Source organism: Lemur catta, chromosome 11 (assembly GCF_020740605.2).
Source record: "Lemur catta isolate mLemCat1 chromosome 11, mLemCat1.pri, whole genome shotgun sequence".
Lineage (NCBI taxonomy): Eukaryota > Metazoa > Chordata > Mammalia > Primates > Lemuridae > Lemur > Lemur catta.
In genome coordinates this window covers 77,286,591-77,303,665 of record NC_059138.1, presented here as the reverse complement: position 1 = coordinate 77,303,665, position 17,075 = coordinate 77,286,591, and the positions used below count along the sequence as shown (strand labels likewise).

Below are 17,075 nucleotides of genomic sequence, written 5' to 3'. Positions count from 1 at the left end.
ATTTAGGACTGGCCAGTTGGGTCCCAAGGCTTCTGACTTAGCATCACAGCTGCCTTGTTTTCAGCCTTAGATGTGCAGTTTAAAATGGCCCCAAAATGGGTGTCTTAAGTTCAGAATTCTGACCTTCTCCAAAGCCTGCGGGGAGGAGTGGGTAGTTCTCAAAACACCAGACATAGTTAACCATGCTTTGATTAGCAGACATGCTCGCCTTACTCATAACAATGCCCAGCTCTCCAATCTCCCTTCAGACCTCAGGAATATCTCAGAGCATCTCCCTTTGACTCAAACGCCTTGAGGGCCCCCTCCCCAAGCCTGGCTAGTTACCACTCAAAGCTCCACCCAGGTTATCACATCGCAGCTTTTAAAAATCTTTGACTATATGGCCAGTGAATGCACATAGTTGGAAATTTAGGGTTTATGTGTTATTTTCTTCAACACCATCTACATGGCTAGATCCAGTGTAATCAAATCAATCAGCTGCAGACTAATCCAATCCAGTCATTAAGAGATGAAAACATTTGTTGAGAATTCCAGTCAAGATGGCCCAGTAAGTTCATTTTTTGGACACACACTCCTTTGCTCTAAACACATGCAAATAAAATAAATAAATTGTATTTAGAAAAAGGCCAATGACAGAGACAAACAGCTCTGGAAACCAGAAACAAAAGGGAACTACTACATAGTCTGCAGATTGACACAATAGGACAGAAACCATGGGACAGCTTCACATCTTGGGCAGGGAGTGTCAAGAAGGAGCTTGAAAGTGCTCTAGGGAACACTGAGAACCAGAGGCATGAACATAGCCTGCATACAGGGCATGGGGTGGCAAGGCTTAAAAAACTGCTGCTGATCTGTTTCCTTGGAGCTACATCTTAATAATATTAATAGGAAGCTGTTGGCCTAGAGAGATGGAAGGACATTGAGACAGATTTTTTTGCCAGACAAAGCTAGCTTCAGAGTTGGATCTGCAATATCCCACTGTGACTTTGGGGCATTAGCCATAAAATGTCATTATTAGTCCTGGCTCTGATGTGGAAGTTTAAGGGAACAGGTAGAAGTAACTGCGAAACTGTAGACAGATGAGAGAAGAGGGTGGAAGGGGGTGGGGGGGAGAGAGAGAGAGACTACAAAGCCAAAATATCTTCTACTTAAAATTAACCAAAATTCCATAGGCAACAAAAGAAACAGTATATAAATTGGACTTCATCAAAATGAAAAACTTTTGTACATCAAAGGACACTATCAACAGAGTGAAAAGGCAACCCACAGAATAGGAGAAAATATTTGCAGATCATTTATCTGATAATAGGTTAATGTTCAGAATATATAAAGAACTTTGGCAACTCAAAAATAGCAACAACCAAAAACCCCAATTCAAAAATGGCCAAAGGACTGTAATAGACATTACTCCAGAGAATATTTACAAATGGCCGATAAGCACATGGAACTATGCTGCGCATCACTATCATTAGGGAAAGGCACATCAAAAACACAATGAGATACCACTTCACACCTATTAGGATGGCTACTATAAAACAGAAACAAAACAAAAACAGAAAATAACAAGTGTTGGTGAGGATGTGGAGAAATTGGAACCCTGGTATATTGCTGGTGGGAATGTAAAATGACACAGCTGCTATGAAAAATGGTTTGGCCAAAGACAAAGCCAAGAAGCAAGCAAGTGTGGCTTGCCATGGCAGGAGCACTGTAGGTTACAAAGCAAGCAGTAGGGGTACAGGGTGGGAGAAGAGTTGGTGCCTGTAGCATAGTCCACCACTGAAATCAGCAACTGGAACATGAATTTCTTCTGGATGGCGTTAATTTCTGGTGCAGGCTGTCAAACACTTTGGAATATCATTGGGATACTCATAGGGCCAAATGGAGGAATAATAATCATTAAAAAACAATAACATAAAATTGTACAGAAACAAACCAGAACAGAGATATGCAAAAGAAGCGATTCACAAAATGAAATTTAAAAAAGAAAATAAACATACAGTTATTGAAATTAAAAAAAAACAACAACTCAGTTGATGGGACAAATTCAAGGTGGAACACACTGGAGAAGAGAATTAATGGTGGAAGATAGTCCTAAGGACTTTACAGCAAATGCAGCATAGAGAGAGAACTATATCAAAAATGAAAGACCATGAACCATAAAACTCTTAGAAGAAAACACAGAGATAAAATTTCATGACCTTGGATCTGGTCATGGTTTCTTAGATATGACACTCAAAGTACAAGCAACCAAAGAAAAAATGGATAACTGGACTTTATTAAAATTAAAAAATTTTGTGTTTCAAAGATACTATCAAGAAAGTGGAAAGATAATCCACAGAATGGGAGAAAATATTTGCATTATATATCTGATGAGGGTCTAGTATCCAGAATATGTAAAGAATTCTTACAACTCAACAATAAAAAGACAAATAACCCAATAAAACAGTGGCAAAGGATTTGAAAAAACATTTCTCCAAAGAAGATAAACAGATGGCACATAGCACATGCAAAGATGCTCAACATCATTAGTCATTAGGGAAATGCAAATGAAACCTGCAATGATATACCACTTCATAGGCATTGTGATGGTTAGAATAAAGGAAGGTGGTCAATCACAAGTGTTGGTGACAATAACAAAGATGTGATGAAATTAGAACATTGCTTGTGGGAATGTAAAATGGTGTAGCCACTTTGAAACATAGTTTGGTGGTTTCTCAAAAAGTTAGTCATAGAGTGACTTGAATGAAGTACTAGTATATACTACAACATGGATGAACCTTGAAAACATTTGCCAAGTGAAAGCCATACACAAAAGGTCACGTATTGTATTATTCCACTTATATAAAATATCAAGAGTAGGCTAATCTGTAGAGACAGAAAGTAGATTAGTGGTTGTCAGAGGGTGGGGAGAGGAGAATGGTGAGTGACTTCTCATGGATATCAAGTTTCTTTTAGGGGAGAAGAAAATATTATGGAATTAGACAGTGGTGATGGTTACAAAACACTGTAAATATAGTAAACATAGTAAAAACCACTGAACTGTATACCTCAAAAGGGTGAATTTTATGGTTTGTGAAATGTATCTTAATAAAAAAATTAAAGACCATGGAAGAGAGATAAATGGCTGTAAAGTACATCTCTTGGGAATTGTGGTAGGGTATGGAGAGAGTGGTGGGAAGAGAATAATTTCAGCAAGTAGAGGGTAATTTCCAAGAAGTAAAGAAAGATTCAAGTTCTTAGATGGAAAAGGCATCTCCATTGCCAAATTAAACAAAAACAAATGTATATCTTAAAACATTGTGTGAGGTTGCCCAAAATTACCTTAAAGGTGAGAAAATCTTAGAGCTATGAGAAGCTGGTATGTTCATGGAAGCTGCAAGTAATCAATTGTCAATCAACTGACAGCAAAATTTGCATTGGCAACAGTAGATGCCAGAAGACAATGAAGATATGTCTTCTGTGTGCGGAGGGAAAATAAAATAGTAATAATATGTAATAGTTAAAACAGCTAAATTATTAGTTATGAGTGAAGGCAAAGTAAAAACATCTTCAGGGATACAATGACATAATGTACCAAGCACAGACCTTCACTAAAAGAATTATTAAGGGAAATACTTCAAAAGAAGAAAAGTGAACCCAAAAGGAAGGTGTGAGACACCAAAATTAGTAGTAAGCACATAAGTAAATAAAACATGTTGGTACATTTGAGTAACTACTGACCATAAAACAATGTCCATTTTTTGTTTTAAAATAGGAAAGAGAAGCTATACATGGAAGAGAAATTTTTTTATATGGAGTTAAGAAATGCTAAGATCTATCTTGTCTTTGGGCAGAACTTAGTAAATTTATGACTTTTTAACACAAAGGATGGATAGCAAAATAATTGAAATGTAACCTATAGCATTGTTATGAACTGAATGTTTGTGTCCCCCCAAAATTCATATGTTAAAATGGAATCCCCAATGTGATGATGTTTGGAGGTGGAACCTTTGGGAGGTAATCGGGCCATGAGGGTAGCGCCCTCAGGAATGGGATTAGTGACCCTCTGAAGAGAACCCAGAGAGTTAGCTCACTCTCTTTTCACCATATGAGGCTACAAAAGGTCAGCATTCTGCAACCTGGCAGAGGAAGAGGGTCCTCAACAGAACCCAAAATGTTGGCACCCTGATCTTGAATTTCCGGCCTCTAGAACTGTAAGAAATAAATTTCTGTTGTTTGTAAATCACCCAGTCATGGTATTTTGCTATAACAGCCCAAGCTGACCAAGACAAGCATCTAAATTGATAAAGGAACAACAACAAAGAGAGTGTAGAGAATGCATCCCTTTAATAGAAGGCAGAAAGGAAGACCAAGAAGCAAAGAAGAAAGAATGATAAACACAAAATGAAATTAAATAGTAGAAATAAGTCCAAAAAATCAGGGATAACAGTAAATAAGTGGCTTAAACTTGCTTTTAAAATACAGATTATCTGATTAGATGAGCAAAACAAAATCCAGTTCTATCCTGCTTTTACTATACACACTTAAAAAAAAACTTTTGCCATACATTAGGTTTGCTTTCCTGTATGCTTAAAACATTTTATATTAAGGAAGTTTTAAGTGAAAAATCCGTGGCTGTTTTGCAAAACAATTTTGTTTGGTTTCACTCATGTGGACGTGATCTTACATATGTTTCCAAGAAATTTAATGCTTTTTTTTTCTAACCTATTGGACGAGATGGATGTTGGGATATAAGGATTCAAGTATTAAAGAGGCTCATGCTCTACTGACTGAGCTAGCCGGGCAGGTGCTGGATTCAGGTATTTAGAAAGTTCTACAAGTAGCATGTCTCAGTCCAGAAACTACCACCAACCACTTCATTAAAGAACCTCTTGTGTGGTTTCTGAAATTATCTAAGGGGACATCCTGGAGCTCCAGCACCAGAAAACTGCTTTGGGAACTTCACCTTGACTCCTTGCACATCTACAACAAAATGACTCTTGCATGGTAAATAATAGCACCTGCAGCCATTTTTTTTCTAGAGCCACCTTTACCCATTGCTCCATGGGATTTGTGAACGCAGTCAAAGCTCCATGGGTGGGGCCACCGGGGATGGAGAGCTGGGGCAATGTTGGCTCTCGCCGAAGGAGTGGTCCAGAGCTTCACCACCACTAACAGTCACAACGGCTAATGATTGTGACTAATCAGTGACTTACTTCTGAGCAGATTCCCCAGGGCGCCTCGGTCAGATCACTTTCCTGAAGTGACCCCCAAATGGAAAGGTACAGTACCGTAGTCACTTGTGGATGCTGGTAGCTGATAGCTCCTCCCAGCGTGTGGCCGCTGGCTTGCACGGTAGTCTTGGCAGTAGATGCCGCTCTGCTTCTAAACCCCACTGCCTGCTGTAGAAAGAGTGTGTGTGTTTAGATGCCAGCTGGCTCGCAATGACATTGTTGTGTGTCCTGTTTTAGGAGACTACGGATAAAACGTCCATCCAGAGGATTCCTCAGAAGAAACCTGACCAGCTCTGAGGTCTGAAGACGTTTTAGGAAGCTTATGTTTCTTTTACCAAAACAAGATATTATACGTATTGTACGTCGAGTCATTAATTTCAAAAATGATGATTTCTGATACCCTAATACAGGTTTTTAACAACAGATATTTTGATATGTATTGCACACCTCCACATATCAGGCATCCTGCTAGGCTCTTAAAATGCATTATTTCTTTGAATCCTCACAACAACCCTCTAAGGAAGGAACTATTATCTCCATTTCAAAGATTAGGAAACTGAGGCACAAACAGATTAAACAGCTTGCCCAAAGTTAGCAGGTTGCAAGCTGGTGGTCTTTTCTCTGAGATTCATTTCAGGGGGTAAAGACTGAAGCTAAATACTCCACACTGTGACCACTTTTCTCTCCCGCTTGTATTCTACCTGGGGATTAGATCAATTCCCCACATAGCAATTTCAAGCATGTTGTTGGGGTGTGGGGGACCCTGCACTATCTTTTAAGTGAAGACTTGAATATGTGTTCTCTTTGCAACTGTCTTCTATCTTGAGTTCAGTTTGAAGGATGACAGTTGTCCCTTACTATTGACGGATCAAGGCTTTTTGTTACGCCTTGATTTAGCACTTCAGAGCCTTATAATCCTGAAGAAATTTATCCTTCCAGGCTTCTTCTGAAATTGGTCCCTGTTAGTGTGAACAGAGGACACAGAGCTACTGATTAGCCTTATGTTTCCAATCTTCACAAGCACGTGTGGAAAAATGCACATGTCAATGAGAAAAATCAAGCAAAAGACTGAGCCTGTGTAATCTGCAGAATGCATTCCTCCAGTTGAAGCATGAATATGCACTGTGCGTGTGCCAGGGCAAACAAGATGAACACAAAGAACTAAATTAAAGATGGTCATCTCCTTGAGGGAGGTCTTTTTTATTCTATTTTTATATCCTCAGCATTAAATCATGAGGTCACAGAGCACTTGATAAGCAGCCATTGTTTGAATAAGAAAAGAGCTGATTTTCTAGCCTCAGTCAATGATTCCTTCCCTTTCACTACTTGTTAAGGGAAGGAGGGCTTCAAACCATGCCTCAGTGCCTCCTCATCGTGTTGTGAGGCCTGCAGAAAGGAGCTGAGATTTTAGTATTTGTTTAGCGAACAAAGGTTTGCTCCGGACTCAAACTTGAAACTCAGAGGAGAGGAACCTGCTGACAGTCTTCTTAAGCAAACCTGAGCAGCAAATCTAGGTATCAGGGCTGAGGCTAGGGAGAAATATTAACCTCTGTAGAGCCCAGGCGGCTCTGCCAGCTGGTGTATATTCTAAGTGATTCATTTCTTCTTTAGTAAATGGGAGATGTATGAAGGTTGCTGAGTGTTAGGTAGTTTATTCGCTCATTAATTATTTCTTAGCACCAACTGTTATCTGTAGATTAAGTTCTGGATATGCAAGTGTGCACACACTCTGTCCCTGTCCCCGGAAGGTGAAAGGCAGGACTGAATTAGCTACAGCAGAAAGCACAAAGAAGTATCTCAAAGTCCAGGGAATCAGTGGCTCAGGAATGGCGTTCAGGGAAAGTGACTCAGATAATAATTATGGCTCAGCATAGTGAATGCAAAGAGTCTTAAGAATCAGAAGTGCCCTTGACATTTTCCTAATTACATCAAGATTAGAAGTCAGGGACCGGAACTCCTTCCACCCCGGTTGGTTGTCTACGCCACGCTTCCTGTTGTGAATCCCAGCACTCTTTATGCTGTGGTTAGGCGTTATGCGAATTGACTGAACAAACCCCCATATTTGTACATTGCATAAGCAGTTTAGAATCTGGGCTAGGTTTTTCTGATTTGCATAGAAAGGTGCTTGGTTTCAGCAAAGGAGTTCTGTCAGGCACCTGAATGGAAATATATATATATATTTTTTTCACAAATGTACATTTTGGATAATTGGCCATTTGTGAATCAACATGGTGTGTTCTCTGCCAAATATTCACAAATAAATTAATTAAGTTAATCTCTTCATTGTGTGGTGAGATCTTTCATGTGGTAAAATCCAGTCGTGTGGGGAATTACGTGACTTTTCTGTACTGGGATAAGAAAACCCACCAGGGAGGGCGCCCTCACAAGGCGTCAGTGTGACCTTCCATCTGCTTGGAATAACAATGGCATATAATCATGTGGCAGTGATGGCCCTGCACCGAGTACCTGCCACAGACTGTCACTGTGCAAGGCAGTGCACTGCATTTTCTCATTTGTATCCCCTTTCAAATCCTCACGACAACCGTGCAAGCAAGTTACTATCTTTCCCATTTTGAGAAGGAAGAAAGGAAACAAAACCCTGAGTGCCAGAACAGATTCATTATTTCCTTAGGATCTCACAGCTTAGCCCACTGATGTGCCCCGAGCCCATGCTTCTCTCTTAAGACCACATACCAAAAGTAGACCTTCATGAGGTCATTTTCCTGTCACAGATCTTAGCAGGTGGCCAAGGGTTGGACACCCCCAGCCCCAGGAACAGGGAGCAGCAGGTCTGTGTGCGCTGACTACAATGGTCAGCTGCCCCTGCGTTCCTCTAAACCTAACCATAAGATGACTTGTTCTCAAACAAACTCAGCCCCGAAACCAGTGGTTCTCAACGCTGGCTACACATCAGGATCCCTGGGCGTTGCAAACATACTGATGCTTGGGCTCCACTCCCAAATGATTCATTACTTCAGAGATGCTTGGGGGCAGGGCATGGACATCAGTACTTTTCCAAGCTCCCCAAGCAATCTGGTGTGCGTCCAGGATTGAGAACCAAAAGTAGGAGAAAACAGCATCAGGGCAGCCACACCATGAGGTTTGTCTGTTCCCCGTGGACGTAAGCTCCTCTTGGGACCTGGAAATGCTGGTCAGGCCGTCTTTCAGGCCAGATTTGTAGCGGTTTAGTTTGGGCAGGATCAACTCAGCTCCTTCTAGACAGCTGCTCAGACATCCGGCTTCCTCTCCCCTGTGCTCTTTGCTTGGTGAGACTGAAAAACGGAAGCTATAGATAATCCAACATTCTCATTTTGTTGAGATAAAGTCCTTGGAGATCCAGAGTCTTTAAAAATGTAGATAATGGTTTAATCATTCAAGTTTTTAATATAAAATACACCTTGAAGAATTTAAGAATAGATTATTGCCTTAGACAACACTACAGCTGATGCACATGGTTTAGGAGTAATTTTTCAGTTGGGTTATGGTTGTTAAATTGGATTTTTATGAAAGGAAGGGACTCTTGTCAATATGGCCTCACTCTAACCTTTTGGGCCTTGGGAGGGCAAATGAGTCCCCTAGTTGGGAAAGGCTGCTGCTACGGAATTTTCCTGGCAATTGCCAGTCTTCTAGATGATTCCTAAAATACAGGGGCTTCATCTGAGGAAAGAGATGGAAATTGATAGTAAGACCTGCTATGTGTCAGCCCTATGCTGGCTGCTCTCACGTGTGTGATTTCTTTTCATTCTCACCATTTCCCTCTGAAATGTGTATTATTATCTCCACTTTTTCTAATGGGAAACTGAAATCAAGTGTCTTCGTCACACGGAGCGGAGCCTGAACTGAATCTGGCCGCCTTCCAAGGACGGTGGAGAGCTGCACATGAGGCTGCGGATGTGAAGACCAGGAAGGAGGAGATTGGAAAGACGAAGACAGTAGTTCTCAAACTCTGGCACCACTGAAACTCTGAAGAGCTTTAAAAAACTCGTGAGGCCTCAGTTCCACCCCCATAGAGTCTGCTTTAATGAGTGCTCTGGGGTACAAATGGAGCACCAGGATTTTTAAAAGCTCTCCATGTGCTTCTCATACGCAGGCAGAGTTGAGAATTACCAAGTTGAAGATTTCACCCAAGGTCCTGGAGCTCACCTTGCTTCTCTCCACCAGCCTAGACTTTCAGAATACCTGTGAGCACGCCAGCCTGGCACAGGTGAAGGAAGAGCAGTTATTTAAGAGACCTTTTAATTAGGACCTTTATGTAGTTACTTCCCGAGCCATAACCACAAACTGTGTTGGCAGGGGTATGATTTACTTTTGTTTTGGGGGAAGCATGTTTACAGCTTTGAGAATCCAGTACATGATGCAGGTATATTCTCGAATATTGGTAGTATCAACGATGTACAATTTTGACTTGACTCTTTTTACTTCTTATGGAAGTTATTAAAATTTACTCTGAATTTTGGTGCAAGATTATTTTAAATATGGGAAGCTGGGAGGAAGGGTCTTAAGTCCGACTGCTTGGATGTGAAGCCAGAATGCAGACTCCCTTCTTGTGCTGGCTGTGTGAACTTCGGCAAGTTACGCAATCTTTAAGCCTCAGTTTCCTCACTCAAAAAGGGAGCGATAGACTCGGGGAGGTGGGGGGTGGGGGAGGGGATGGAGGTATGACTACATGGTGAGTGCCATGCGCACTGTCTGGAGAATGGACACGTTTGAGGCTCTGACTCAGGGGGATGGGCGGGACACGGACAATGTATATAACCTGAGCTTTTGTACCCCCATGAAGAGCTGAAATTAAAAAAAAAAAAAAAAAGGGAGCGATAATAGTGCTTGCCAGCAGGATTGTAGTGAAGATTAAAGGCTAACTGATGTTAAATTCTTAGTATTATGCCTGGTACACAGTTAGTACAGTAACTGTCAGCTATTATAATATGACATACAAATGTGTTAGCTATCATAATTATTTTACCATGGTGGTTCCTGAAATGAAAATCACAGTCTCAGTTCTAACATTGTTTTATCCTCAGTGGGGCTCATGTTAACATTGCAATCCCCTGCAATTCAAAACTCCTGGATGATTTTTGTGCATTCTGATAAGAGCTTTCCATCACAAACGGATATTGATTTCAGAAATGGAACACATGGAAGTAGAATTTTCTTTCCTTTCATGTAAAACAACACTTAAGTGACAATAAATGATTATTTTTATCTTGTTAGTGTCCATTTTGTGTGTGTGTGTACATATAAATGCAGATGGCTTGAAAGAGAAGAAGACAGGTGTCCAACACTTTTTTTTTTAAAAAAAAAGCTGCCAATATCAGAATTAATCAGAAGCTAAGAGTAGACCAAGTTGTTGCCATTTGAGGTGATGCTCTGTAACAGAGATTCAGGAGTTCGCCACATGAAGATGCTTTTGCGCCGCAATGTGATGGTTCCAGAGATCACACTGAAGTCACAACGGATTGAGAGAACCAAGACCAGCGCTACTGGAAATCATGTTTAACTCAACAGAATTAGGCCAGACCCAAGTGTGGCTGAGGACTAGTGAGTGTTCTCTCTGGCTCGCTCTTAGTGCAGAACAGCAGAGTGTTCCAAATTAATGACTTATGATATGAGATGATAATGACAATGAATTAATCCAGCCTTTCTGAGAGTGTTTTCTGCTGAACACTCTGTCAGATGTTCCTGATAAAAACAGGCTCCTTAGCCAAATAAAATTGAGAAAAAACTATATGCTGTTGGCTGTTCTCAGGGATTCATAATTCATGTTGCCATTATTTACGACGCTGGTAAGTTCTGGCATGAAGACACTAGTTCAACTTTAACTCAGTTAGCTTTGACTGAGGAAGCCCTCCCTCCTCCAGCCACACTTGTTACATTCACAACTTTATTGAAGGGTACTTTGGGAAACAGCAGACTAATATAAAAATCTTAAAGAAGGAGCTTTAAAAACTCTCATTTATATCTTATTACTGGAATTCAATTAATAACTGTGTTAATTTGATATACGAATAAATCCGAATTGGTTTTCTAAAGAAAAATAATGCTGTATAGTTGTTTCTTGTGCAAAAAAAAAAAAAAAAAAAAAACAGTAGCCACCAAGCAAAATCGTCTGAGAGAGAGAGAGAATAAAAGATAGGTTGGTGGTGGCAGTGGAAGGGGAGACAGTCATAGACACCTTAGGGAGGACTTGTGGTGTTTATGAAAAAGATGAGAGTTAAAACCTCTAAAAGAATATTGACTTTATGAAAAACAAACATTGCGTGTCATTGTAAATAAAAGATGATAATGTGTCAATTTTTGTCTTGAATTTTTCTTTTCCTGAGCATGTTTTAAAGTTATAGATAAAGACTTTCCCAAGTTCAGGCTCTGTGCAGAGATATGTGCCTTTGTCAAAATCTTCATTAACTAATGAAATCATTTTCTCCAAGCAAATTGCTCTAAGAGACAGACGAGAGCATACCTTCCGAATGTGTCCCCAAGAGGAAGGTGTCCAACTTGCTGACAATTAAGCACACTGGTGGGTGAGAGGGGCTTGGTTCCCAGTTCCTTCTTCTCGACCAGGGGAGGGAGCTTGTATTACTGGTTGGGTTCCGCTGTGGGAACTGCCCAGTCATTGAAAGGAGGAGGGTCAGACCCCTCCCAATACCTCAGAAATAGCCAGAGGATGCATGAAAGCACCTTCAGGAGGCCACACCAGCACTCTGGAAGAAAGGTCTACATTAAATTAAAGATGGTGCCCTCATGCCTGACGCTGCTGTTGCGCCCTGTCCTCAAATCACGTTCCACTGCAGAGGAAAAAGGCAATGAATGCACACAAAACAGCACTGTATGAACTTTTCCTTTTTCCCACATTTTGAGTGAGGGTGACAGCAGGCATATAAGTATTTCCACAATCTCAGTGGGGAGCCGATCTTTGTCAGCGGGCTCAACTCTATTTGCAGTGACTCCAGTGGCAAGGAGAACTTTTGTTCTGACAATCAGAATTCCAGCAATCGGTAAACGTTTCTTCACGCTGAGAAGTGGGAAATTCAATAATACTTCGGCTGAGTTCATGCTGAGCAGCAAAAATAGAATGAATATGGAGAGGGACTGTGACTTGAAGAGCAGTGAATCAGCCGACCCAGACGTTCTCAGCAATCAGCTTTCAATCTGAAGCCCTCTCCTGTCTTCACTCCATTCTCCAGGGTAACAGCACTGTGTTTATATTTGTTGCCATAATCCCTTGTTCACCCTAAGAAATGGAATTAAGCACTCTGAGATCTTAAGGAAAAAAAAACTACCTCTGTTCTTCTATATTATTATAGAAGAATATATATTACTATGTCAGAGAAGGGCCGTTTGCTGAAAGTCTTCACTTTATGTTACGATAACTCAGAAGGCAAAGTTGGCGTGGGTATCAAAGAGCCTGTGATGATAGCATCACTTACACCTGAACACTTTTTTTCTTCTGTAATCTGTAGGCTGAGTAAAGCATATTTAGCTGTGGGACCTCTGAGATGTCTAGTACTAAAGCCCGAAGTGAACTCAGTTTTACTTTTACTGACTTTCTTTCTATTGGGTATAATTTTGTAGAATAGCTCTATTAGATGATTCAATAGAAGAAATCTTTAGTGGTATGTTTCGTTTTTAAAAATTACAAAAGTAAAACTTGATCATCATAGAAAAATCAGAAAGCATAAACAATCAAAAAGAGATAAAATAGCCATGTTTATACTACTCAGAGGTAACCACTGCTATGACTTAAATGTATGTTCTTCCAGATTTTTCTATGCACATATTTATATATTTTATACTAATGACATTAGATGACATATACTGCTTTGCTTTTTTCATTTAACAGTATTACGCGCATCTATTTTTGTTAATAGCCATCTATATCATCTTTCCGTAGTGTCACAGTAGGATAGTTTAAGTATGTCCCAGAATTTAACCAATTTCTTGACTGTCCATTTGTTTCTAATCTTTGGCTTGATGATAAGCACCACGCATTTCCTGTTACTGGAACAGATTTGCAGAGCTGGTTTTTTGCAAGAGCAGCCTCAGTGATTTGGCAGAGGTGTCCCCTACCCTGGTTCTTCCAGCGGACCTAGGTGGAGTGGCCTCCCATGAGAGCAAGAGAGCACCAGCTCTGCTCCTTCACCCCCTTTACCTAATTATTATAGCTCATCTGCTTCGGATCATCATTTAACTAGTTTTCACCCTTATTCATGTTCACCTTGTCTCACTGTCCATTTTCCAGCAGAACCAAGCAGGGGTGGTGTGGAGTGGAGGCAGGAAGAATCAATCAATCGGGACTTGCCCTTCTGTGCATAGATTTGCAGATCAGATGATATACTTCATTATCATCATTATTATCTGAAGTCCATATTTTATCCAGAATTCCCTAGCTGTTACCCACTGTCTTTTTTCTGTTCCAGGATCCCATCCAGGACAACACATTGCAATTAATCATCATCTCTCCTTAGGCTTTGACAGTTTCTCAGACTTGCCTTGTTTTTGGTGACCTGGACAGTTTTGAGGAATATTGGTCAGGTATTTTGTAGAATGTACCTCAATTGGGACTCATTTGATATTTTTTCATTATTAGAATGGGATTATATATGTTGGAGAGGAAGACCACAGAGGTAAAGTTCTATTTTCATTACAAAATATTAATTTTCATCACATAATATGAAGGGTACCCACTACAAACATGGCTTATTGATATTGATGTCACCTTTGATCTCCTGCATGAGGTCATGTTTATTAGATTTCTCCATTGTAAAGTTACTCTTTTGTCCCCTTTGTAGTCTGTACTTTCTGGAAGGATGTCACTGTCCAGCCCACACTAAGGGCTCCTTCTCCTTGAGGGAAGCATGTCTACATAAATTATTTGTAATTCTTCTGCGTAAGATTATTTGTCTATTTTCCTACAATGATTGATTTATTCAGTCATTTATTTATATCAGTATGGACTAATGGATATTTATTTTACACTTTGGTTTGTAATCCAGTGTGTCCTTACTTATTTTGTTGCTCAAATTATTTCAATTTTGGACAGTTGGTAGAGCTTTCATTCAGGACTCCTTTGTCTATCATTGTATTTGTTTGTTTGTTTTTGAGCACTTTTTCATTTTCATTTTCACTTGAGCACATGTCCCAGGTGCATCTTATATATTTTGTGCCCTAGTCTTAAAATCAGTCATTTCTGTAAGGAGCCCTGGTTCTTTGTTAGAGAATGCTACTAGAAACCAAGATCTGGGCACTAGATGTGTTTACTGCCACTGAGGCTTCTAGGTCTGTAGCTACTTCATTGCTTCTAGACCCTTTCAGCTAATAGAGCAAAGAAATATACATGTGTATGCTAACCCAGGCATACGAACATATCTATAAATATTTTTATATATAATCTATACCTTTATTAAGCAAAATATGAATTCATATTGATGTCTCCAAGGTTAACTCATTACCACATGGATCATTTTACCCTCCTCCTTTTGCTTTTCTGAAAACTCCCGTAACCAATAGTTCTTACCATCCACTCTCCATTTTCATAATTGTTCAATTCCAGTGTAAATGTAAAGCGGTATTAGAATTGCTAACCTGTACCTCCATGGGCAACAACTGTATCGACTAGAATACAGTGCTTGTATACAATTTTTTTGGCCTTTAGTCTTATAGATTCTACCCATATTAAAAGTTACTTAAGTGAGCATCTTGTCCTCCACCCTCTTCAATGAGGTTGTTTCCTTACATTTGCAATGTATTTAGATTGTCTTGTTAACAGTTTGCATTCCATTTTGGGATTCCTCCAACCTCCTAAATAGTTTTTTTTTAAATTTGCATACATTAAGTTTCACTTCTTGTGCTATAAAGTTCTATGAGTTTTTATAAATGAGTGGTGTCATGTATCTGCTACTGCAGTACCCAGTATGATATGGAATAGTTTCAGTTCCCTAGAATTCCTCTGTGCTTCACCTATCTAACCCTCACTTCTGCCCCCAACCCCTGGAAATCACTGATCTTTTTATCATCGCTATAGTTTTGTCCTTTTATGAATGTCATTTAATGGAATCATATGGTATGTAGACTTTACAGACAGACTTCTTTCACTTAGCAATGTGTGTTTAAGATTCATCCATGTCTTTGTATGCCTTGATAGTTCATTTCTTTTTTATTACAATGAATAATATTCTACTATATCGATACACCACAATTTGTTTTTCCATTCAGCCACTGAAGGACGTCTAGGTTGCTTCTGGCTTTGGGCACTTACAAATAAAGCTTCTACAAAAATTCATGTGCAGGTTTTTATGTGGACATAATTTTTCAATCACTTGGGTAAATATCTAGGAGCACAATTGCTGCATTGTATGGTAAGACTATGTCTAGCTTCATAAGAATCTATCTAACTGTCTTCCAAAGTGGCTGTACCATTTTTCATTCCCAGCAAGAATGAGAGTTCCTGTGGTTCCGCATCCTCACCAGTAATTGATATTGTCATTTTTTTATTTTAGCATTGTATATGTATATAGTAGGGTATGACTGTTGTTTTAATTTGCAGTTCCCTAATGACAAAAATTGTTGAGCATATTTTCCTGTGCTTATTTGACATATGTATCTTCTTTGGTGAGAAGTCTGTTAAGATCTTTTAATCATTTTTAAATTGGATTGTTTCTTTTTATTGAGTTGTAAGAATTCTTTTTATATTTGGATACAAGATCTGTGTTTGGCAAATATTTTCTCACTGTTGTACTTTTGTCAGCACATCAGGATTGAGCATCACTTTCCAACACTAAAAGCTTACATACAATGCTAACTGCCGTTAATGATGTGGCTGTGCTTACTGTTGTTTGCTTTGCTGTTCCCAAGAGTGACCCCAACGCTCCCTCTCACTTTCTTAACCCCATCCACTCATCGTCAAAAAACCTTTATGTACTGGGGTCTTTATTTATTTTAAGTGAATGACCAAGATGATGATATGCTTATTCATCCATCTACCATAAAGTTCCTGGTGAGACTCCTACCCTGTTTGTTTTCCTGTTTTGGAGGAAACAAACAGGGCGAGAGGAAGTTGCTCACAATATTTAGGTTGCGTCATGTCACTGGTGAGGCTAACAGCTGTCTGTCTTCCTTTTCATGGCCTCCAGTCATCAAGCCTCCTTTGCGTCATTTCAAACGTCCTGCGTATGCATCTAGCTCCTACGCACCTTCAGTCCCAAAGAAAACTGATGATCATCCTGCAAGGTACAAGATGCTGGATCAGAGGATCAAAATGAAAAAGATCCAGAACATCTCACATAACTGGAATAGAAAATAGATCAAGGGGAAGAAGAGAAGGAGTGAAGGAGGCCCACCTGTGTGCCTCCCAGCTCTCATGGGCCACAGCAGGATGTGCCTCCAAGACCCTTGGAGGCTACCGGGGCAGGTACTATCGTGGTTGGCTCCACTAAGGCAAAATGAAAGCCTTAGTGATTTTCCCCTTTGTGGTTCTCTTATAGACTCATCAGTCTTCGGATGTGAGGTCAATCCAGACTCTAGCAACAAAGAGAGTTGCTTCATGTGGCTTTTATGGTATAGATCTTTCAAAATCTAAATTGGACCAAAATTAAAATGGTACAAACTATTCAGAAAAAATAAAATTCTTCCCAGTGCTACTTTTTTCATCCTTAAAAGTTGAAGTGCCCCAGTAAGAACACTGGTTTAATAATCACCATATTTAAGAAATGCACTTCTAAAAATATCTTTTTCAATTTTAAATACACCTATTTAAAATTTAAGTACATTTATTTAAAATTCAAGTAAATGTAACATTTGAAGTAAATGCATTCAAAACAAAAGTTGTGCTTCTGACTATAATAATCTTAACAGGAAGAGAAGGCTGAT

The 17,075-nt window shown here is 39.7% G+C and overlaps 1 protein-coding gene across 5 annotated transcripts in view; it reads left to right on the top strand.

Annotated features, from left to right (window-relative positions):
* The window catches only part of PDE1C (phosphodiesterase 1C), a 483,316-nt gene extending 466,502 nt beyond the window's left edge, over nucleotides 1-16,814 (top strand). For 2 of the 5 annotated variants that reach the window (XM_045564386.1, XM_045564391.1), the window contains one exon: nucleotides 16,340-16,814. In XM_045564386.1, the coding sequence (XP_045420342.1) occupies nucleotides 16,340-16,509 (170 nt within the window). In that variant the 3' untranslated portion in view covers nucleotides 16,510-16,814. Of the gene's footprint in view, nucleotides 1-5,205; nucleotides 5,262-5,450; nucleotides 7,459-16,339 lie in introns of those variants that run through there. The other 3 variants (XM_045564389.1, XM_045564387.1, XM_045564390.1) reach the window with 3 other exon arrangements.
* Nucleotides 16,815-17,075: the final 261 nt, after the last annotated feature.